Source organism: Anabrus simplex, chromosome 11 (assembly GCF_040414725.1).
Source record: "Anabrus simplex isolate iqAnaSimp1 chromosome 11, ASM4041472v1, whole genome shotgun sequence".
Lineage (NCBI taxonomy): Eukaryota > Metazoa > Arthropoda > Insecta > Orthoptera > Tettigoniidae > Anabrus > Anabrus simplex.
In genome coordinates, this window is record NC_090275.1 from 37,181,735 (window position 1) to 37,206,628 (window position 24,894).

Genomic DNA, 24,894 nt, shown 5'->3' on the forward strand with positions numbered 1-24,894 from the left:
CCGGCAAAAGATCTTTCACATACCGACATTGTACTGGATGAAGTGCCGGGTAGATATAATATATTTTTGTCGCCTTAAGAAATCCGACTACCATAGTCGAATTTGAACTCATGGTCTCTTTATCCAATGGCTGTAAATCGGTGTAATAAATAAATAAATAAATAAATAAATAAATAAATAAATAAATAAATAAATAAATAAATAAATACAAAGAATGAAAATGTAATCTTCAGTGATACTTTGATCCTCTCAGCTTCACCCCTTCTTGTCAAGTTAACCTTCCCAAGCGTGTGTTTAGACTTTTTAAAGTTATCTTTAATGCTGTGCTGTGGCAGTCCTTCTCATTACTGATTCTCCCCAGCTTTCCCGTTCCGTTCCGTTTATTGACATTTATTTATTCGTCTCTCGTTCTCCGACTTTCCTCTCTCGCTCTGTTCTTCTCTTTTTTTTCCTGTGGCGTCGAGTCGAGACGCGGAGCGTCACGTTGCTTGCTCCATAATGAGACGCCTGGCGCTGACACAGGACTCGAACCAACCTCCTACCTTCCGGCTGTTTGTTACCACCTAATCAAGTCAACGAGTTAAACTATCAGCTTATCATTAGGTTACCGTCCTTGGACTGTTCTGTGCCCGCGGCATGACGCCAAGAGTCGAACTGCGGTCGGTATTCGTCTCTATGGTAACCGTCTGGTGTGATAGCTGCACAAGTTCTGGTTTCATTTTGTGGACTAGAAACATAGTGACCAACTTCCGTCTCTGAAAATACAAGCCTGAGAAATTGAGGTCATTGAATCTACCTATCTTCTTCTTCTACTTCTATTGCTGCTTTCCCCACATATTAATAGGGTCTCGGGTGTGAATTGTGTCGCACATGGGAACTTAGCACTATTTCTTTACGGCCAGATGCCCTTTCTTTGTGGAGGATGTATTCATTTTTGCCTGTTTTCTGAGATGGTTCGTGTCGTGTTGTGTTTGTATGAAGAGGAGCGAATTGGGACAAACACAGCACTTAGTCTCCGAGTCCGAGGAATTGAACGGCGTATTTCCAAAGTGACGTATCTCCAAGAAACACTCATGGCTAAATGGTTAGCGTGCTGGCCTTTGGCCGCAGGAGTCGCGGGTTCGATTCCAGGCAGGGTCGGGAATTTTAACCATAGTTGGTTAATTCCGCTGGCACGGGGGCTGGGTGTATGTGTCGTCTTCATCATCATTTCATCCCCATCACGACGCGCAGGTCGCCTACGGGAGTCAAATCCAAAGACCTGCATCTGGCGAGCCGAACTTGTCCTCGGACACTCCCGGCTCTAAAAGCCATATGCCATTTCATTTACTTCAAACAAAATCTATTTGTCTTGGTGGCTAAAATCCTAGTGAATAAATATACCATCAAAATGGCGGTAGAGGCCTTGGATTTACGTCACTTTCGAACTAAAGGAGAGCTTAAAATACGAATTATGCTGAACGGTGTAGGCTAACTTTGTGGGTGCTCAAACTTTCAAACATAATGCTTAATGGCCTATTTCATCAAATGCTTCACAAATGATGTATTTATTCACAACGAGCCCGGGCAATTCATTGACGATTTGCTTCAAGTTAATTAAACTAATCTCGATCATTTTTTTACATTTTCTTCATCACCACTTCGCACCATACCTATACAGCCGAACTGGTCCTTAGACGGCATCCAGAGTGTCACAATACATCTCAGCGACGCTGAAACCTATGGATTCTACTTTACTATTAGTCCTTTGCTAATACTTTTACTTCACACCAGGCAAATGCTGGGGCTGTACATTAATTAAGGCCACTGCCGCTTCCTTCCAACTTCTAGGCCTTTCCTATCCCATTGTCACCATGCCGATGGGGCTGAACTTGGACCTTAACGACATGCGGAGTGTCTCTGTTCATCTCAGCGACCCCGAAACCTATGGATTCATCACTATTTTCGATTATTTTGATATACCACCCCCTCCCCACCTCCACCCCTATGGGTTACCCCCACAGTAGAATCTCTCCTTGGCCTGGCCTACATTTACGCACGTGCCTACTTCGAACACCAGGCCTACTGTAGAATCCTTGAGCTGATGTTGCCATGGTTACGGCTGGTCATTTCTTCATCCGATTCCTAAAGCGGGATAGTGTGAAGCCAATATTTCCATAACGGTTGGTTTTGGGTCCTTTGTACATGGTTTTCGGGGACCATACCGAGTTTTGTTCTTCGCATCGCGAGGCTTATAACGAGATTTGTCTTGCACTTGTATGACAAATTCGATATTTTTCCTATATTAGCCTACATTAATGTGACAAAGGGCCTAAATCTAGGGCATGGAGAGGGATGTTAAAATTTCTTGTAGGCTAGATGAGGTTACCCGCAGGTTCCTAAAACATAAGTATACAAAATTTGGTTCAGATTGCTGGAAAGGACGGACAGACAGACAGACAGACAGACAGACAGACAGACAGACAGACAGACAGACAGACAGACAGACAGACAGACAGACAGACAGACAGACAGACAGACAGACAGACAGACAGACATTCTGTTTTATATATAAACAAACAAACCCCGTGGCACTACAGCTCTTGAAGGGCCTTGGCCTATCAAGCGACCGCTGCTCAGCCCGAAGGTCTGCGGATTACGAGGTGTCGTGTGGTCAGCACGACGAATCCTCTCGGCCGTTATTCTTGGCTTTCTAGACCGTGGCCGCTATCTCACCGTCAGATAGCTCCTCAATTCTAATCACGTAGGGTGAGTGGACCTCGAACCAGCCCTGAGGTCCAGGTAAAAATCCCTGACCTGGCCGGGAATCGAAGCTGGGGCCTCCGGGTAAGAAGCAGGCACGCTACCCCTACACCACGGAGCTGACGTTGTTTTATATATATATTGATTTAAGAATCTCAAAATGCGTTTAATGTGAATAGAAAGTAAAAATGCCTGCAATGCAAAAACATAACTTTAATTTAGCAAAACCCAACATATGACTGGAATCAAACATAAAGATGATTGTTTTGAGTTATATGTAGTATTTTTTAACAATCTCGGGAAGAAATGTTTTGAAGTACCCATTAAATAATAATAATAATAATAATCGTATGGCCTCAGCTAGCGTGTGCAGTCATTTCGATTTGACGCCACCTGGCTGTCTGCTCGTCAATTTTGACGTTCCGTTTTTACTCTAGGCCCACTAGATGGCAGACCGAGTAAACCGGATCTCTCTTGGGCGTCTATGGCTGAGATTTTAATGAATTTTGTCGGGTAAATACCAGATGTATCACCAGAGATCTTTTACATGCCGACATCGTACGATATGGAGTATCGAATGGGTGTACATGAAGGACATCCTGCTCTGCCTTCTTCTTCCGCCCTTCAAAAATCCGACTACCTCTGCCGGGTTTGAACCCACTATCTTGGGATCCGGAGGCCGACACTCGACCACGGATCCACAGAGGCAGCTTGAAGTACCCATTGGTCTATATACTTCACATGTTCAACTCACAAAACAAAATTAAAAAATCAAACATACATTTTTACATTCTAGTGGAAGGACGTAATGTTTTTCTTTGTGGGTTTCGATATTCAGCAATTGACGTAGAAGAAGGCAGGGCAGGATGTCCTTCATGTACACCCAGTTTATTGAGGATGCTCTTAATATTCTTTACTTTGCCTTCTTTCAATACATTGCCCAATAGTTCTTGTTCCACTTAAAGTAACGACCATTTCCTACCTCTTTTCAGCAGGCTGTGTTTGCATACAGCAAGACCATGAGCGAAGGAGCAGAGTCCCGCCACAAGTAGTCACGTGATATGTCCATGCCGAGCTATTGGTCATGTGGAGTTGCGTCACTTCGAAATTAGTACAGCTTTTAGATGCCATTTTAACCACGATATACTCCACTTAGGAAATAAATGCATTTTTACACGGAGAAAGTAAGTTCAGCTTAGTTGTGCCACTTTGGAAATAAGCCCTTCAATCAACATGGCGTGATTGAAATCCCAGACTTAGCAGTTAATGGGCTTAGTAGTACAAAGTTAATTTCGTGAATATCTGAATTATTATTACAAATAATGCAAATATAAATACTGAGAATAAGATTTAGTAATTTTTTTGATATGTACCCGTTTTTTATAGATAGAACTACTATTTTCTGAAATATCTTGAAGTTTGTAAATGATGTAATAATTTCGTTATTTCCGTTATTATTTGTCTTACGGAAAAGACATATAAAACATTAATCTTCGACAACTTTTAATGTATAAAGTTTTGCGATATAGTTATAATTAACGGAGAAATTTTACATTTCCTGATTTGGTCACCTTAATATTGCTACGCCACATAATTAATATGTATAGACAAGAACACACTCCGGAAATCTCTGAACTTAAACAGTTAATTTCGAGAAGTTCTGTTGAATATTTTCCTCGCGATTAACAAACAAACAAACAAACAAACAAACAAACAAAAAAACAAACAAACAAACAAACAAACAAACAAACAAACAGATGATGATGCTTGTTGTTTAAAGAGGCCCAAACAAACAAGCAAAAACTGAACTGAACCTACTTTCGAATTTTATAGCTGAGGTCATACGATTATTATTATTATTATTATTATTATTATTATTATTATTATTATTATTATTATTATTATTATTATTATTATTATTTCTTCGATTTCGGCCATCTATGCGTCACGTAAAATAACTTCCTCATGTTTCTGGTTCCTTTCTTAGTTTTCGGTCTCTTGAGTAATTATTCATCCTTTGACTGTGTTCTTTCATCCGTCCAGATAGTTGCACGCTTTCAGTCTGTTTCCTGAAACCCCCCGAACGTTCTAGTTCTATTGAAAAATGTAGGTCTATCTAAGGTCTCTGCTTTCGTAATCCTGTTTTCTGTTGAGTCCTTTTTCACTTCGATCAACTAAATTATTAATATTTTGGGATTTTTGGCAAAATGGTCAGTTTTGGTCATTGTTTCTGGGTTGATTTGGACCACGTGACCATAAAAAGAAATTATTCTTTTCCTGAGGGCATCTGATAATTTTTCAGTTTGGCTATAAGTTTCATTATTCTTCTCATCCAGGTACTCCAAATTTTTCTTGTTCCAAGTATCTTCCTTAGTATTTTTCTTTTTCTCTCTCTAATTCTTCAATTTCTCCTTTTTATTTCTTTAAGACTAAAGATTCTGTTTATAAAAATATTCCAGTTTTATGAGTGTTGCAATGTTGGATTTTTGTTTTAATTGACAGTGATTTGTTGTTGTAAATATCCTTTGTTAATTGATACGCCCATTCCAGTTTGCATATTATTATTATTATTATTATTATTATTATTATTATTATTATTATTATTATTTGCGTATGGACCCTGTTGGATCACGCATTACATTTATGATTCGCCTTTCTAACAGACCATATTGCTTTCATTCTTTCACTGTGCGCCTGTTTCCTTTCTTCGGACCACTTAGTCCCCAATCTTTTAGGGACTTCATTCTCTGGCTTTACTACCCAACTATTTATCTTGTGACGGTAAATTTTTCTGTCCAGTATTTCTGAGGTTCTATCTGGGCCTTTTCCAGATCATTTTTAACATCTTGTATACATGGTACGTTCTTCAGTTTTTCAGTATATGTCAAAATATTGTGGGTTAGCCTTGAAGACGATAGTCTGTGAACGTGTCCATAGAATTTCAGTCTTCGTTTCCTGACGTCTGCGGCAAGGTTGGACAGTCTTTCCGTAGCTTTGCGTGATTTGAGTCTATACCCTTCTTCTTTTTTCTCTGGGTCCAGAATTTTCCTCAAGATCTTCCTTTCCTCCTTCTAGATGTTTTCCAGATCACCTTTATTATTAAGTACCAAGATTTCACTTGTATACAGCACTTCAGGTTTAATCACTGAATTATAATGTTTGATTTTTGTATGTCATAATAATAATAATAATAATAATAATAATAATAATAATAATAATAATAATAATAATAATAATAATAATAATAATAATAATCCTAGTACTATTTAGACCTTAGCGACATTAGTTAGGAGATATGACAGCGAGGGAAGTGTGGCAGGGAACAGGCAGGCTGTGTTGTCCGCCCGCCCCCACTCGCAGCTCGGTAACCATGGTAACGGGGCCACCGTGCCACCAGAACAGCGGGCGGAATGTTCTCATTGGATCCATTAGACTCAACACACATTTCTTTAATCGGAACTGCTAAACTCGTCCGGATTTATGCTCGGTTATCCAATAGCGATTCTGTTTTATCTCTTTCATCTCTGCTTTTAGTCTTGTACTTTAAAATGTGTTTCTGTATATTGCTGTAGAAATGTATTCTCCGTCCTCGTTTACCGGTTATACAGGGTGTAACAATAAAGCACGACCGAACTTTCAGGACACATTCCTTACACGTAGAACAAGAAGATATGTTATGGGTCCGTAAACGCTTTATTTATGTTAGAACTCCTTATCTACAACAGGGTGCACATCAGGGTGCGAAATGAGAAAGTACCCGGCGGGAGCGGGGTTATATATTTCTCCGTTAAGTAAATGACCTCCTCCCCCGAAAAATGTAAATTTTTTGTAGGTAATTATATTTTTTCCATTTGTCTCTACACAGTTCAATAAAAATATTAGTAACCAGTAGGCAATTGGAATTAGGCGCAATTTCACTGCGTCGCGTATTCGATGTAAAAAGTAAAAAAAAAACACCTTAATTTCAGTAGTATATATATGTTCTAAAATAAATTCACCCCCCCCCCTCCCTCCGCCTGTTCGGGAAATTTTAGTGCGGAGGAACCTTCGAGATAAAATCGTCGATGAGGGGAGGCTCCCTCCTCCCCCGCGATTTCGCACCCTGCTCTACATAGTGTATTGAAAGGAAATGGGGCATGGCTTTTAGTGTCCAAAGATAAGTTCGGCTCGCCAGGTGCAGATCTTTCGATTTGACGCGACGTGATGAGGATGAAATGAAGATGAAGACACTCAGTCCTCGTGCCAGCGAAATTCTCCAATGATGGTTAAAATTCCCGACCTGCCTGGAATCGAACCCGAGACCCATGTGACCAAAGGCTAGCAAGCTAACCATTTAGCCGTGGAGCCGGACACATAGTATATTAATAATGGGAACACACAACAACAGAACGTACCAGCATAACACATGAAACTCTTTGTTAAATGAAATGTTAAAAATGCCCTCCGTTAGCATCGTTGCATGCATCAAACCGCAGTCGTAATGAATCCCAGATACACTGATGTGTTCCTGGAGTATAGCGTATGGTGTCTTGGTTATGTCTGGTTCAGGTTCATCGCCAGTGTTTTGTGCTTCATTTGGCCGAAAGAAATGTTGACATGCGGCTCACCCACGGCCAACACGATATGTAGTTCCATAGGGATGACGTCACACTTTTAGTGCTTGGAAATGGAGGTATGAGTCTTGTTTTCATGGTGGTTTGGTAGCACGTTGTTGTTATTTCAAAAATTTTAGAGGTGTTCGTTCGTGTTTGCAAGCGATAACTGTACGAAAAAGCATCAGTAAAAGATGTATTTTCAGCAATAGTATGTGTTAACTACTACAGCATTGTAATTTGAGCAGCCTGTTTTTAGGAAGTATTCCTAGGTTACGGGGTGGTTACTTAAACCCACTGAAAATATTAAGAATCATCTAACGTACTTTAAAGTTTGTTTGATTATTATAGTATGTTAATGTAGTGTAAGCTCCTCTCTGCAATATGGGACGAACGTGTAGAGTGACTGGATGTATGTCCAATTACCGTTCAAATAAGGAAGTGGCTATCTCAACATTCGCGTTTCCCAGCGATAAGGTGAAGCGAGATATATTGGGAATAACTTTTTTAACAGTAGTTTTGAAGTTTTGAAAAATGAAAATTGAAGAACCTGATAATTTCTGTGAAAAACGTGGGTGTGTGCTGCAGAGTCAGTGTTGTGTCCAAGATCACTCAATTTTTTGGAAATACAGTACTCTATTTTAACACTTATACATAATTAACATCATTATGTGCTCAAACAAGCATAAAACAATGACATTATTTTAAGAAACAACAATTCGTCTGGCGACCATCGTCGTACCGTCTAGCCCGAGTAGCCTTCAGTCAAACATTTTACAGTATGTAATATACCTTGAGCGCGTATGTTTCTGTACTTGTATGTAATTTTTTTCATGGCGTTCATAGGCTTATTATTGCATTTATTTTGTGATATGATGATAAAAAGTATCGTATCGACGTAGACGTAGACTTAGCACTAAGCGTGTGACGTCACAACTACGGGTAGCAGGCTTCTATATCAAGATGGCTGTGGCTCACCTCATTGCTTGTGTTGATTCACTTCATTCCCTTACTACAAGTAGCATCAACTGTTTAGTGTTCATTACGGACCTGACAAACACATAACTCTTTACTGGTGTTTATCACCAACCTTGTTTCTGGCACAGTGCAATGGAAGTGTACGTAAATGCGGAGTTGGCAGAGGACCATTTGATGTATGGATTAGCTATATGTGCGAATTCTCCTTTTAACAAACTGCACTGAGTGGCTCACACGGTTGAGGCACTGGTCTTCTGACCTCAACGTGGCAGGTTCGATCCTGACTCAGTCCGGTGGTATTTGAAGATGCTCAAGTACGTCAACCTTGTGTTGCTAGATTTACTGGCACGTAAAAGAACTTCTGTGGGACTAAATTCCGTCACCTCGGCGTCTCCGAAAACCGAGAAAGTAGTTGGTAAGACATAAAGCGAATGCCCCCCCTTTTTTTTTTTTACAAACTTTGATTCGAAGGTCACGATTACATGCAAAGTGTTTTGAGATCAGAAACACACTTCTTAGACCGCCGATTTTCTGAGTTAGATTTCTGCAGCCAGATCCAAATCTTCATAGCTAATATATTTGAAAATATGACACCCTTTCACTGGTGATTCCGTCCAGGGCGATAACAGCTTTGACGATCTTATATTTGCTGCCTGCCATGGAATTTATTTTTCTGTTGAGTGGCAAGGGACCTAAAGTGCGATTTTTCATTTTTGAGATTTTTATGGTTATAAACTTGGCATAAGATAACGAGCGTTTAAAACACAGAGTTCAAGCTTCCAGGTGCAACACTTCAGAAGATATTAATTATTGACTGTTAGTATTCCTCTGTGGTGTAGTGGTTAGCGTGATTAGCTGCCACCCCCGGAGGTCCGGGTTCGATTCCCGGCTCTGCCACGAAATTTGAAAAGTGGTACGAGGGCTGGAACGGGGTCCACTCAGCCTCGGGAGGTCAACTGAGTAGAGGTGGGTTCGATTCCCACCTCAGCCATCCTCGAAGTGGTTTTCCGTGGTTTCCCACTTCACCTCCAGGCGAATGCCGGGATGGTACCTCACTTAAGGCCACGGCCGCTTCCTTCCCTCATCCTTGCCTATCCCTTCAAATCTTCCCATCCCCCTACAAGGCCCCTGTTCAGCATAGCAGGTGAGGCCGCCTGGGCGAGGTACTGGTCATACTCCCCAGTTGTATCCCCCGACCAAGAGTCCGAAGCTCCAGGACACTGCCCTTGAGTCGGTAGAGGTGGGATCCCTCGCTGAGTCCGAGGGAAAAGCCGAACCTGGAGGGTAAACAGATGATGATGATGATGATGATGACTGTTAGTATTAAGAAAACTGTATTTTGAGAGAGACGCGATTACAGATTTCACTATTTGTTTCGTACCAATTGTTCAAAGTTTTCATGACATCGAGTGGTGAAGACTCGAACTGCTGAGTAACTTAGTTTGTTAAGAAGACCCATAGGTAGCGCAAGATGTCAAAACATAGAAACCACGAACCTACTACCCCGGCGTAGCAGGGGGATAGGTGATGCTCCCACGTGGGGCGTCCCAGGTGGCGGATAGGGGGGTACTAACCGGCTTGCCGGCGGACTTGAGGGAAATAAAATACCCCTCGCGGACCAAACACACAACCCACTGTGGGTGGGGGACGCACACGAAGATTACACCCACGGTATCCCCTGCCTGTCGTAAGAGGCGACTAAAAGGGGCGACCAAGGGATGATTGTATTAGAACCATAAAACTACTTGTGATTAGTACCACCACGCGGGGAACACCATGGGTCGCTTTTTACTTGCGCGTAGTACCACTACGTTAGGTACAAAATAGGTTTGTGATCAGTAGCAACAGAGTGCGTTGTCGGCTTTTACAGTACCTGTGATTAGTACCACTTTAGGAGCGACAGCATAGTTCTGGCTTGCATACGATTAGTACCCACTATATGAGGAACACCACGGGATAGTGCGAGTCCCTGTGGTTAGTTCACTTATGTGATGAACACCATAGGTTTGCGTTGCGTGTAAATGGTGCCGCAATGTGCGAAACACCATAGGTCTGTATTACATGTATGAATTTCATTACCTGTGAGTAGTACCATACTGTGTGGAATACCGCGAGGCTACGCTACTTTTGATTAGTACCGCAACATGACAAATACCATGATTCTACTTTCCTAGCGATAAGTACCATTATGAGGGCCCGATGACTTGGATTTTGGACCCCTTTAGACTAAAAGCATCGTCAGTTCAGTGTTATGCTATAGACACAGTCCCTTGGTCAGTAATACAATTGTTTCACGTCAGTTTCTGTGAATGTGAGGCATTGCGGGTCGGATTCACTGATTGTTTTAAATTCGTATCCATCCATTCGTTCTTCGTCATCACGATTTGAATTGTGGTCAGTGGAGGATTTTGGACTTCTAATTCGTCATTCCATTTCGTCTCATTTCATACCATTAGCGGCCCATGACCTAGGTGTTAGGCCCCTTTAAACATCACGCATCATCATCATCATCATCATCATCATCATCAGAACATAGAAATGCTATTTTTACACAGAGTAGTATTCTAAGCAAACACCATATTTCAAAGGCATTGATGCGTTTTTGTCACAAGCCATTACGGTTCAGGTCTCACAGTCATACGAAAAATCAGATATTACGAGAGCTTTAAATACAGTAGTGGCAACATAGTCCAGATACTCGCAGGAGATCGGGCATGCGCTAATAGGATATGGGAGCGGTCAGGTGTTGTGTGCATTTGACGGGCATCCAGTTGGGAGTGTTGTCGCTGTGTGGCGTTGAAGTGAAGAGTGTCGATTACACCTCTCTAAAGCATATTTTCAAAAGGTTATCAGCGTTCGTGGATTAAAATCGAGGGTGCCCGTGGCAAAAATGCATCAGAATGTTATTGGGGACTATGTCAAGCCTGTGCCGAGAATTGATTACCGTATAGGACGGTTACACGATGGGTCAAGGCGTTTTGTGCTGGTCGGAAGTAGATTGCGGATTTGTACCGCACAGGTCGGCCGTCCATTCATCAAGATCGGATTGGCATCGTGAGTGGTCTCGTTTCTGTAGACCATCATGGACTGTCCAGGAAGGCACAAACTGACGAAATATCATATCATGAGGAAAATTGCGTTTTCCGTTGGGTTCCACGTCAACTTACCGACGTACAGAAATGGCACCAGTATGCAATGATTGGTATGCACCTGAACAAATACCGCAACGAAAGAGACGCATTTCTGCAGCGTATTGTCGCCATTGATGAGACGGAGGCGCGGGCCTACGAGACTGAATTGAAACGTCAGGCGAATGAATGGAGTCACCCAGGTTCGCCACGTCCACATAAATTTCGACAGGTGAAGATTATGCTGATTGTGGCATACGACTACGGGGGTGTTATTCTTACGCATGCGGCGTGTGAGGGACAAACCGTCAACAGAGACTACTATTGCCGATTTCTGGACTGACATCTGCGTCCAGCTCTACGACGCAAACGTCCATGTTTATTGCGAGACGATCGCCCTATCACGCTGCCATGTCCCAAATAATATCAAGCTCTTACTGTAACGGTGGCATTGGGAGGTCTTGGAACACCCTCCGTACTCACCAGACATGGGTCCTTGTGACTTCCAACTGTTTCCGAAGTTGAAGGAACCCTCCGAGGCCACCGATTTCCTGACGTGGCATCTGTACTCGGCGCAGTAGGGCTGTCATCAACGGAGAACGCTTTGCCAGCGGTCCCCAAAGGCTTCTCGACATTTGACAAACGGTACTACATTATTTACACGCAGGGCTGAGTGGCTCAGTCCGGTCGTATTTGAAGGTGCTCAAATATGTCTGAATCGTGTCGGTAGATTTACTGGCACGTAAAAGAACTCGTGCGGGACAAAATTTCGGCACCTCGGCGTCTCCGAAAACCGTAAAAGGAGTTAGTGGGACGTAAAGCCAATAAGATTATTATTACTTTATTTACAGCCCTCGTAAAAGAATGCAACGAGATGGTTCTCTCTATTATTAGTCATTCCCCTGTTCGGCTAAATCGTACTGTATGGCGACTCGTCCTAACAAAATCCTTCTTATCCCTTTAAAAATAACAACTGTCCGACTCGTTGGCTGAATGGTCAGCGCCCTGGCTTTCAGTTCAGAGGATCTCGGGTTCGATTCCTGGCCGGATCGGGGATTTTAATCGCTTCTGATTAATTCTTCTGGCTCGGAGACTGGGTGTATGTGTCCGTCTAAACACTCTCCTCATTATATTCAGACAACACACCACAGAAACACGCACGTAGGGTTGGTGTCAGGAAGGGCATCTGGCCGTAAAACAGGGCCAAATCTACATGTGCGACGCAGTTAGCACCCACGATCCCACAGGTGTGGGAAAAGTGGTAGGAAAATAATAATAATAATAATAATAATAATAATAATAATAATAATAATAATAATAATAATAATAATAATATGGTGTAGTGGTTAGTGTGATTAGCTGCCACCCCCGGAGGCCCGGGTTCGATTCCCGGCTCTGCCACGAAATTTTGAAAAGTGATACGAGGGCTGGAACGCGGTCCACTCAGTCTCAGGCGATCAACTGATTAGAGGTGGGTTCGATTTCCACCTCAGCCATATGGAATTGGTTTTCTGCGGTTTCCCACTTCTCTTCCAGGCAAATGCCGGGAGGGTACCTAACTTAAGGCCACGGCCGCTTCCTTCCCTCTTCCTTGTCTACCCCTTCCAATCTTCCCACGCCCCCACAAGGCCCCTGTTCAGCATAGCAGGTGAGGCCGCCTGGGCGAGGTCCTGGTTATCCTCCCCAGTTGTATCCACGACCCAGAGTCTGAAGCTCCAGGAAACTTCCCTTGAGGCGGTAGAGGTGGGATCCCTCGCTGAGTCCGAGGGAAAACCAACCCAAGATGTAAAATAGATTAATAATAATAATAATAATAATAATAATAATAATAATAATAGCATAGCCTCAGCTACCACATGCAAATATTTTGATATGGTTCCATTTAAGCTGCGTATGTGTAAATTTCGACGTTCCGTTTTATTCTAAGAGATGGCAGAGGCATGAGAACTGTGGCCTGTTGTGCAGTTTTAATTTATTTTTCAGCGGGCGAGTTGGGCGTGCGGTTAGGGTTCGCGCAGCTGTGAGCTTTCATCCGGGAGATAGTGGGTTTGAACCCGACTGGTGGCAGCCCTGAACATGGTTTTCCGTGGTTTCCCATTTTCACACCAGGCAAATACTGGGGCTGTACCTTAATTAAGGCCACGGCCGCTTCCTTCCCACTCCTAGGCCTTTCCTGTCCCATCGTCGCCATAAGACCTATCTGTGTCGGTGCGACGTGAAGAAAATAGAAAAAAAAAATATTACCATTATATGATTGATATTCTTCTTCCTGAACATGCCGGGCGTAGCGACGTAAAATTGGATTCCAGATACTGCAGGTTGTTCTGTGAATGTTCTGCTCACATATGAATGGTTTGGGGGGAATGCACTTACCTGTGGGTAGCGGTTCATCGTGTTGATGGTGTTAGGATGAGGGTACGGTTGGTACCCCCTGCTCGCTGTGGGATAGATGTTTCTCATCATTGCTCCGTTACATGTCGGTATGACGGACGGTGCCAACGCTTTCTGTAGTTGTTTCTCCTGCTTACGGTATTTCGCTCGTCTGTTCTGGAACCACACCTGCAAATAGAAAACAAGATCCTTTGACGTGACTTATTCAGCATACAGTACTCAACTTCTTGCATTCTTATCATTAGATAATAATTAGAGCCCGGATATTTAGGCAGTACAAGGGTAGAATGTAAACTGATTTGGTTATTAGGAAGTGTAGTCTAGCCTCTTCTTCCGCAATGTAGAAAGAATAACATGATAATTTGGAACATTGGAAATTATCTTCTTCTTCTTCTTAATCTGTTTACCCTCCAGGGTCGGTTTTTCCCTCGGACTCTGCGAGGGATCCCACCTCTACCGCCTCAAGGGCAGTGTCCAGGAGTTTCAGACTTTGGGTCGGGGGATACTACTGGGGAGAATGACCAGTACCTCGCCCAGGCGGCCTCACCTGCTATGCTGAACAGGGGCCTTGTGGGGGAATGGGAAGATTGGATGGGACAGGCAAGGACGAGGGAAGGAAGCGGCCGTGGCCTTAAGTTAGGTACCATCCTGGCATTTGCCTGGAGGAGAAGTGGGAAACCACGGAAAACCACTTCCAGGATGGCTGAGGCGGGAATCGAACCCATCTCTACTCAGTTGACCTCCCGAGGCTGAGTGGACCCCGTTCCAGCCCTCGTACCACTTTTCAAATTTCGTGGCAGAGCCGGGAATCGAACCCGGACCTCCGGGGGTGGCAGCTAATCACGCTAACCACTACACCACGGAGGCAGACTAATGATCTTATCCCCTAATTTTTATTGTAGAGGAATTGTGGCGTTTCATATTATTTGCCATGCATTTTACAAATGAAATAATTATTTCTTAAAATTCATTTACTGAAAAGACAGGAATACTTTAAGAAATACCAGTGTTTAATTTTGAGAACATCGCCGGTATACGTCGGATATCTTTGGAAGTACTGGCGAGATAAGAATGTAGCTAATCCAGAACTGGGTCTTCAGCTAAGAACACACACTGAAAGAAATCATTCGTGGAACCCGATGATTACGATTTTTATCACTTCTTTATTCTACGGTAGTGACGTAAATTGCCTGCCTTTTTCCATGGATTGAGAGTCTTCAACTCCGCCTCTGAGTGCTCTCACATGATACCACTTCTTCATCTGCCGAAATGACGTCGTGAATAATTTAGCGACTACAATCTGAACACCTAGGCGTCAGAAATCTCTAGATTCCCTCCTTTGATGAGGGCAGAACAATCAACATCAATCATCAAAAATTAGACGCACCACCAATAACTGCGAGCATGCTATAGAAACTTTAAGTCTTTTCAGCACCAGCCATGAACGCTTAAACAAATACAGATCCCAATAGTTCTTCATCCGCCGGGCTGAGTGGCTCAGACGGTTAAGGCGCTGGCCTTCTAACCCCAACTTGGCAGGTTCGATCCTGGCTCAGTCCGGTGGTATTTGAAGGTGCTCAAATACGACAGCCTCGTGTCGGTAGATTTACTGGCACGTAAAAGAACTCCTGCGGGACTAAATTCCGGCACCTCGGCGTCTCCGAAGACCGTAAAAGTAGTTAGTGGGACGTAAAGCAAATAACATTATTATTATTATTATTATTATTATTATTATTATTATTATTAGTTCTTCATGCTTTCGTTTCGCTGTTTCCTCCTCTCTTGTGTCCAGATGTTATTATTACCTTTCCTCTTCTCCTTCTCCTGGTAACACTTAATATTTTGTATCGATCTTCTGAAAGCTGTTCTGTCTTGTATCATCATCATCATCATCATCATCTGTTTACCCTCCAGGTTCGGTTTTTCCCTCGGACTTAGCGAGGGATCCCACCTCTACCGCCTCAAGGGCAGTGTCCTGGAGCTTCAGACTCTTGGTCGGGGGATACAACTGGGGAGTATGACCAGTACCTCGCCCAGGCGGCCTCACCTGCTATGCTGAACAGGGGCCTTGGGGAGGGATGGGGAGACTGGATGGGATAGGCAAGGAAGAGGGAAGGAAGCGGCCGTGGCCTTAAGTTAGGTACCATCCCGGCATTCGCCTGGAGGAGAAGTGGGAAACCACGGAAAACCACTTCCAGGATGGCTGAGGTGGGAATCGAACCCACCTCTACTCAGTTGACCTCCCGAGGCTGAGTGGACCCCGTTCCAGCCCTCGTACCACTTTTCAAATTTCGTGGCCGAGCCGGGAATCGAACCCGGACCTCCGGAGGTGGCAGCTAATCACGCTAACCACTACACCACAGAGGCGGCGTCTTGTATTATATCGTCTGTTATTCCAATCTCTGTCATGTCGCTTTTTATACTCCTTGGATCCACTAGTTGTTTTTCTTGCTGTTGTAGTTTGTCAATCTACTAATATCCATCCTCATTATGTGACTAAAGTCCGGCTCCTTGGTTAAATGGTTAGCGTGTTGGCCTTTGGCCACAGGGGTCCCGGGTATGATTCCCGGCCGGGTCGGAGATTTTAACCTTACATGGGCAATTCCCTTGGCTCGGGGACTGGGTGTTTGTGCTGTCCCCAACATCCCTGAAACCAAAAAATGTAATTCTCCTCTTTCTGATCGTGTTTGACAACCTTTCATTTTCTGCGTCCTTGTACAGATCTTGGTTTCTCAACATATAAACTTACCTTCCTCCGTTTTCAATGATTTCTAAATTTTTCTCAATATTTTCCTTTTCTTTTTCTCTATCTCTTCTGTTTCAGCAGTTTTCATAGAGAAGATGCATTACGCGGCATACAGACATTCTGGTTTGATCACTGTGTTGTAGTGTTTGATTTTTAGTTTTCCGTGAGAGATTCTTCTTATTGTAGGTATCTCTAGTCAGTTGGTACACTAGTTCGCAAATTAATTATTTTTAGAAAAGAACCTACTATATTAATAATAATAATAATAATAATAATAATAATAATAATAATAATAATAATAATAATAATAATAATAATAATTACGTGTGGCTATTTCTATCCGGATGCAGCCCTTGTAAGGCAGACCCTCCGATGAGGGTGGGCGGCATCTGCCATGTGTATGTAACTGCGTGTTATTGTGGTGGAGGATAGTTTTATGCGTGGTTTGTGAGTTGCAGGGATGTTGGCGTCAGCACAAACACCCAGCCCCCGAGCCACTGGAATCAACCAATGAAGGTTAAAATCCCCGACCCGGCCGGGAATCGAATCCGGGACCCTCTGAATCGAAGGCCAGTACGCTGTCCATTCAGCCTACGAGTCGGACAATAAAATATTTTCACATCGGTAAGAACAGATTACTTGACTTGAGTTTGTTAACCCTGGATGAGTAACATGGGTTATTTGAATTCTCCAGGGAATTTTATTTTTTAAAATAATTTTGAGTTGATTGCACTGCGGTGTCAGATACTCCGAATTTTTCTAACGGCTCATTGTAGGCCTACATTTCTGGAGTTTAGGGTGAGCTGACGTGCTGGTCACTTACGATGAAACTGGGGTAATGTGGTCCGGCTCCATGGCTAAATGGTTAGCGTGCTGGCCTTTGGTCACAGGAGTCCCGGATTCGATTCCCGGCAGGGTCGGGAATTTTAACCATAATTGGTTAATTTCACTGGCACGGGGGCTGAGTGTATGTGTCGTCTTCATCATAATTTCAGCCTCACCCCGACACGCAGGTCGCCTACGGGAGTCAAATCCAAAGACCTGCACCTGGCGAGCCGAACTTGTCCTCGGGCACTCCCGGCACTAAAAGCCATACGCCATTTCATTTCATTTGGGGTCATGTGGAACCCCATTTTACACATATGCTTCAAGGCAACAAAAACAACTTTAAAAAATGTACTTTGTAATGATCTTATGCGTTAATATTGTCTGTTTCAAGACGGAGTGGAGAGATTTTCTATGCAGTGTAACTGCATACAGTAACAAAACGGAGTTTGTTCATGCGCAGTGTAGTCGATGGGTCCCAAAAGAAAGGGGCTATAACTTACAAGGGAAACCAGGCACTATCTGACAAATGATACTCGCGATGCCCGCTTAGAGTAAATATTAAAATGAAATAAGGACTCAGGGAAGATTGAAATTACAAGAGGGAATCTGTTTAAGCTTGATTTACTTCAACGTTTATTAATAAGGAAGTAAAAAGTAGATTCAAGTGTTAGAGAAAAACAAAGATATGTGGAATGATCAGATTACAGGACTAAATAGACACAAATTAAAAAGACAATTCAGGTAAACATCTTATACGGCCAGCATAGGGCCTATAATCAGTTTATATACTGGAAAGAAAGACGGGGAAATGATGAAGAAAATTTTACAGTAGGGAAGAATAAGTTTTAAAAACCTTCACTACTAAAATTAACCAATGCATAATTCGAACATCAGGGCCTCCAAATACAATAGCTAACCCCTAAGCCCATGGCACTACATCCCTTGCAGGGCCTTGGCCTACCAAGCGACCGCTGCGCAGCCCGAAGGCCTGCAGACTACGAGGTGCCGTGTGGTCAGCACGACGAATCCTCTCGGTCGTTATTCTTGGCTTTCTAGACCGGGGCCGCTATTTCACCGTCAGATATCTCAATTCTAATCACGTAGGCTGAGTAGACCTCGAACCAGCCCTTAGTTTCAGGTAAAAATTCCTGACCTGGCCGAGAATCGAACCCGGGCCATCCGGGTAAGAAGCAGGGACGCTGCTCCTACACCACGGGGCCGGCGATCCGAAATACAATACGGCATTATTTATTAAGAAAAATCTAACAGAAAGGGGGAAAGCAAGTTAAATGTGGGTTTCTTAAGGTGCACGACGAGCATAGTCTCTAAAAGGAAAACATTATGTAAGAGACCTAAAATATAAATAGATTATAAGAATGTAGCTCTTCATACATACCAGAATGTTGGGCCAGGGTTAGGAAAGAAGCTGCTCACTACCGAACAGCGATGAATTTCAGAGTTCAATTAACCTTGGCCGGGTTTGTAAACAAAAAAAGGGAAATACTTGGGGCAAGGCAAGCCCGGAATAGACAGCGAAGAGTTCACTCAAAATATTATCGCATGCAGTGTTCCCCTTTCACTTAATTACACGTTTTTCTACCAGTCCAATGCATAAAGCTCATAACAATAAACAGTCTAGGATAATTAGTACGCCCACCATAAATAATAAAGTATATTTGAAGCGAGGTATTTTGGCCAAGTTACTATTACGCTGCACAGCCACATCAACTTTACTATTATTATTACATAACTAGCCTCCGTGGCTCAGGCGGCAGTGCGCCGGGCTCTCACCGCGGGATACCGTGATTAAAATCCCGGTCACCCCATGTGAGATTTGTGCTGCACAAAGCGGAGGCGGGACAGGTTTTTCTCCGGATACTCCGGTTTTCCCTGTCATCTTTCATTCCAGCAACACTCTCCATTAACATTTCATTTCGTCTGTCAGTCATTTATCATTGCCCCAGAGGAGTGCGACAGGCTTCGGCAGCCGGCACATTTCCTATCCTCACCGCTAGATGGGGGGCTCCATTCATTCCATTACTGACCCGGTCGAATGACTGGAAACAGGCTGTGGATTTTCATTCATTTTTTCATTACATAACTGAAAATTTTACATTGCTTTCCTTTAGAAAAGAGTTCGTCCGTTCAATATGACAAATTAAATTTTAGACCCGAGCTCGTTTCAGCAGGTTAACAAATACATTACCGCCTCATATCAGAGACCTAGCTCACCTGGAGAAGTTACTGGAAAGCAGATCAGGCGATAGTCAGGTCTCTCCTATTAGACAGCAACACGATGCTAAACGAATATTTTACTAAATACTCAAGTTTTCATTCGGGATATGGTGAGTCCCTTAGAGGATGCCACCCTCTCTCAGGCCAGAGAGACTTGTTACGGCGAAGGTGATGCGGAGAAGGAAAAAGGGGAGGAAGCAGCCGTGGCCTATAAAATGATCTGTCGCGGCATTCGCTTTAGTGCACGAGAATATAAAACAACGGAAAACAATTCTCAAGATAGCCGATGGTGGGGACCAGCCTCTCTCCTCCTCCCGAATACAGAGGCATAGAGCCACGGTAGAGCCGTGGTCACCCGTCCTCTGCTCGGTGCGTCGGTCGAAATGCAGAGTTGTAGAGCCTCGAACTAGCGATTATTTTAGCAAGCAAGGATGTTTTCATTTCCCACCCCGAAGGGGTGGGGAGGGCCACATAGAGGGCGGGGCCACATAGAGGGCGGTAGGAGTGATCGATAGGTGAGGTAAGTGAAGGTGTATTAGTATATATTAGGGTAGGTTTAGATTGCCTCTTTGCTGGGCCAAGGGAAAGGGTTGAGGAGGAGGTGGGGGGGGGGGGGGAAGACAGATGTTCTTTATTAAAGTCATGCGACAAAATGGGATTAGTGTTTTTTCTACAATTCTTCTACCACTTTTCCCACACCTGTGGGGTGGCGGGTGTGAATTGTATCATATATATATATATATGTATGTCTGTATGTATGAATGAATGAATGAATGAATGAATGAATGAATGAATTAATTAATTAATTGATTGATTGATTGATTGATTGCTTGCTTGCTTGCTTGCTTTGGCCGCGTTTTACGGCTGGATGCCCTTCCTGACGCAAATCCTATGTGGAGGGATGCATTCACTATTCCGTGTTTCTCTGCTGTTTGGTAGTGTGATGTGCGGTGTGAATATGAAGAGGAAAGTGTTGGGACAAACAGAAAGAGCCAGTCATGGGGCCAGAAGAATTAATCAGAAGCAATGAAATTTCCCTATCCGGCCAGGAATCGAACCCGGGACTCTATGAAAAGATTGCCTCCACGCTGACCATTCAGCCAAGGAGTCGGACAGTGTTTTTCCTACAATTGTCTTACTTTTGTGCATTGATATCGGTAATACTATAATAATAATAATAATAATAATAATAATAATAATAATAATAATAATAATAATAATAATAATAATAATAATAATAATAATTGCTTTACGCCCCACTATTTTTTGATGGTTTTTGGAAACGCCGGGGTGCCGGAATTTAGTCCCGCAAGAGTTCTATTACGTGCCAGTAAATCTACCGACACAAGGTTGACGTATTTGAGCACCTGCAAACATCACCGGACTGAGCCAGGATGGAACCAACGAAGCTGGGTCAGGAGGCCAGTGCCTCAACCGTCTGAACCAATCAGAGAAAGGAGTGACGTGGCAAGTCACCTGAGGAAGTAGAGTGCATACCGAGCCGTGAAGTTAGCTGGAGGATGGTTTTGGGCTCAGTTCTTTCTAGATAGACTATCATTAAGATAGACGCGAATTCGTGCGGGGTATGTAGTATCTTCGAAGTGAAGTTTGGTTCGGATCGATGTGCCCAGAAATGAGGAGTTGGTTGGTTCAGCAAGTGTTGAATCGAGTAGCAGGAAGCGAAAGAGCAAAAATTTCCGTGAAGTGATGTTGGCTGTTCCATACGACGGGAAGTGCATCTGGGGTGAGTGGCCATTACAACCTTTAGGTAACGTGTTCTTCATACATATCTCTCTCTCTCTCTCTCTCGTTATTCCCGCACGATCGCAAGGTCCGCATATTTCCAATGTCGTCGCCATTTGTTGCGGTCAAATGCGTCTTTAGGTTTGACATTAGCTTTTTTCAATATCTCACATAACCGTGTCTAACCAGCGCTTTCTGGGTCTTCCGACAGCATCCACTCTCAAAGCCGCGTTAGCAATGATTATTTTGTCTACTCTGCAAACGTTCGAAGTGCGTACTTTGAAACACTGATATAAGGACTACTTCAGTATTGAGAGTCAAATTGTTGTTTAGATAATGCAAATACTTGTGTGGCTTATTGTTGACCACTGTTTAATTATTCATACAGACATGTGTATAAATTAATTTTTAATAGTAGATAATATTTTCGATATTTTGAGTTTCTAAAAGAAATTGTTTTAGCATGGGAGAATGTAGTACTCCAGTTAGTGTAACTAAAACTGTATGTCACTCATCCAAGGTAGAAGTTGTTTTAAATTTCTGCCTGTTTAAGGAATCCAGTGCTCAATGTTTTCAACATATTTTAAAATTTATGAAATTTTTTTCTAAGTCTATATCATTGACAGTCCTACATCTGCAAATGGGAAGAGAAATGTAATTGCAGTGGCGTACTTACAAGTGGAAGGACGTTCACTCTCTCTGGTTAATAGGCGGTAATTTACGTACTGTAGCTCACGTAAATAGGAGGCAATTTACGTACTGTAGCTCACGTAAATAGGAGGCAAATTCCGTACTGTAGGTCACCCAAATAGGAGGTAATTTCCGTACTGTAGATCACGCAAATAGGAGGCAAATTCCGTACTGTAGATCACCCAAATAGGAGGCAATTTCCGTACTGTAGCTCACGTAAATAGGAGGCAAATTCCGTACTGTAGATCACCCAAATAGGAGGCAATTTCCGTACTGTAGCTCACGCAAATAGGAGGCAAATTCCGTACTGTAGATCACCCAAATAGGAGGCAATTTCCGTACTGTAGCTCACGTAAATAGGAGGCAAATTCCGTACTGTAGATCACCCAAATAGGAGGCAATTTCCGTACTGTAGCTCACGCAAATGGGAGGCAATTTCCGTACTGTAGCTCACGCAAATAGGAGGCAAATTACGTACTGTAGCTCATGTAAACAGGAGACTATTTCTGTATCGTAACTCATGTAAACAAGAGACAAATTCCGTACTGTAGCTCATGTAAACAAGAGACAAATTCCGTACTGTAGCTCATGTAAACAAGAGATAAATTCCGTACTGTAGCTCATGTAAACAAGAGACAAATTCCGTACTGTAGCTCATGTAAACAAGAGACAAATTCCGTACTGTAGATCACCCGAATAGGAGGCAATTTCCGTACTGTAGCTCACGCAAATAGGAGGCAAATTACGTACTGTAGCTCATGTAAACAAGAGAAAAATTCCGTACTGTAGCCCATGTAAACAGGAGGCAATTTGCGTACTGTAGCTCATGTAAACAGCAGGAAATTTCCGTGCTATAGTTCATGTAAACAGGAGGGAATTTCCGTATCGTAGCTCATGTAAACGGGAGAAAATTACGTACTGTGGCTCATGTAAACAGGAGGCAATTTGCGTACTATAGCTCATGTAAACAGGAGAAAATTACGTACTGTAGCTCATGTAAACAGGTGGCAATTTCTGTATCGTAGCTCATGTAAACAGGAGAAAATTACGTACTGCTCATGTAAACAGGTGGCAATTTCTGTATCGTAGCTCATGTAAACAGGAGAAAATTACGTACTGTAGCTCATGTAAACAGGTGGCAATTTCTGTATCGTAGCTCATGTAAACAGGAGAAAATTACGTACTGTAGCTCATGTAAATAGGAGGCAAATTTTGTAACGTAGCACACGCAAATAGGAGGCAAATTACGTACTGTAGCTCATGTAACAGGAGGAATTTCCGTATTGTAGCTCATGTAAACAGGAGGCAATTTCCTTATCGTAGCTCATGTAAATAGTAGAAAATTATGTACTGTAGCTCACGCAAATAGGAGGCAAATTACGTATTGTAGCTCATGTGAACAGGAGACTGTTTCCGTATTGTAGCTCATGTAAACGGGAGGAAATTACCGTACTATAGCTCATGTAAACAGGAGAAAATTACCGTACTTTAGCTCATGTAAACGGGAGACTATTTCCGTATCGTAGCTCATGTAAACAGGAGAAAATCACGTACTGTAGCTCTTGTAAACAGGAGAAAATTACCGTACTACAGCTCATGTAAACAGGAGGAAATTACCGTACTGTAGCTCACGCAAATAGGAGGCAATTTCTGTATCAAATCTCACGTAAACCGGGACCAATTTAAGTAACTTTTTGACCTGGCGAGGCAATTTATCGTCGCTGGTTGTACATTTTTTTTTTGCCGGCTTATTTTTTTTTTATTCGCCTTTTCAAAAGTACAAAGTTACAAAGTACAAATCACATTGCAAATTAATTTTTTAAAATGACAGTTTAAAGAAAGGGACTGACCTGAAACCCAAAAGCACACCTGTAGAATTGTATACGAGTGTTGAGTCTAATAGAAACACTAAACTGCACGTTATAATTTAAGGAAAGAATCCAAAATTAGAATAACACTCTTTTAAAAAAAATACAGAGTCATCTCACTGTTATCAGTTCTCAGTACCTCACCGGATAACATAACAGAAAATACATTTAAAAATGAAATAGATGTTTCGCAAATTTCTCTATGTTGCGGTTTTTTACCAGTTCCCAACGAGCAGTCTTGATTGATCTGATAAAGTCCACCAAAGTCCATCCACTCTTATCGTATGCCGTCAAATTCCAATGCACTGCCGCCGCTAGCAACCATGTTACAGCATTCACTGCTGATTTTTCCTCCAGTTGAAATTCGCCAATCATTAACTGCTCAGTCGATAAAGAAGACAGACCTCCGTGTATTTTCCGCACTGTATTGACAGTCCATGTCCAGACAAGTCGCGCTTCTCGACAAGATGTAACTCGGTGCACTGTGGTATCAACCTCGCCGCAATGTCCACACTTATTATCTTCAGACAAGTTGTGACGAAATCGTTTTGTTGCTGTTGGAACGATGTCATTAATTAACGAGTAGACTGATGACCTCCACGGGGTGGGTACTTGTTGATTGTTAGCGTTTGACCACACCATTTTCCATTTTCTTTGAGGAAATTTTTGTTCTACCGGTACTGGTCGCTGTAATCCTTTCAGCAGGTAAGTGTAGAAATTCTTTGTCGTGTGAAATTCTTTTCGTTCCTTCCGATCCTGCGGGAGGCTGTCAAGGATACCAACGATGGTTCGGAAAGCAGGATGTATATGCCTATGTCGACCACCTCTGACATCAGGCTCCGGAGGTGTAAGAAATGTCAGTTCTGTTCGAGTGTGCAACCCTGACAGTGATTTAAGTATTGTTCTTCCCAGCAGAGCCTTACATTTCAGGTCTACACAGATTAGGTTGAGTC

The 24,894-nt window shown here is 42.8% G+C and overlaps 1 protein-coding gene across 1 annotated transcript in view; it reads right to left on the reverse strand.

Annotated features, from left to right (window-relative positions):
• LOC136883269 (homeobox protein unc-42) overlaps nucleotides 1–24,894 on the reverse strand; it is a 311,123-nt gene that overhangs the window by 31,566 nt on the left and 254,663 nt on the right. Inside the window, exon 6 of the mRNA XM_068229685.1 lies at nucleotides 13,814–13,999. Coding sequence (XP_068085786.1) covers nucleotides 13,814–13,999 — 186 coding nt within the window. The remainder of the gene's footprint in view (nucleotides 1–13,813; nucleotides 14,000–24,894) is intronic.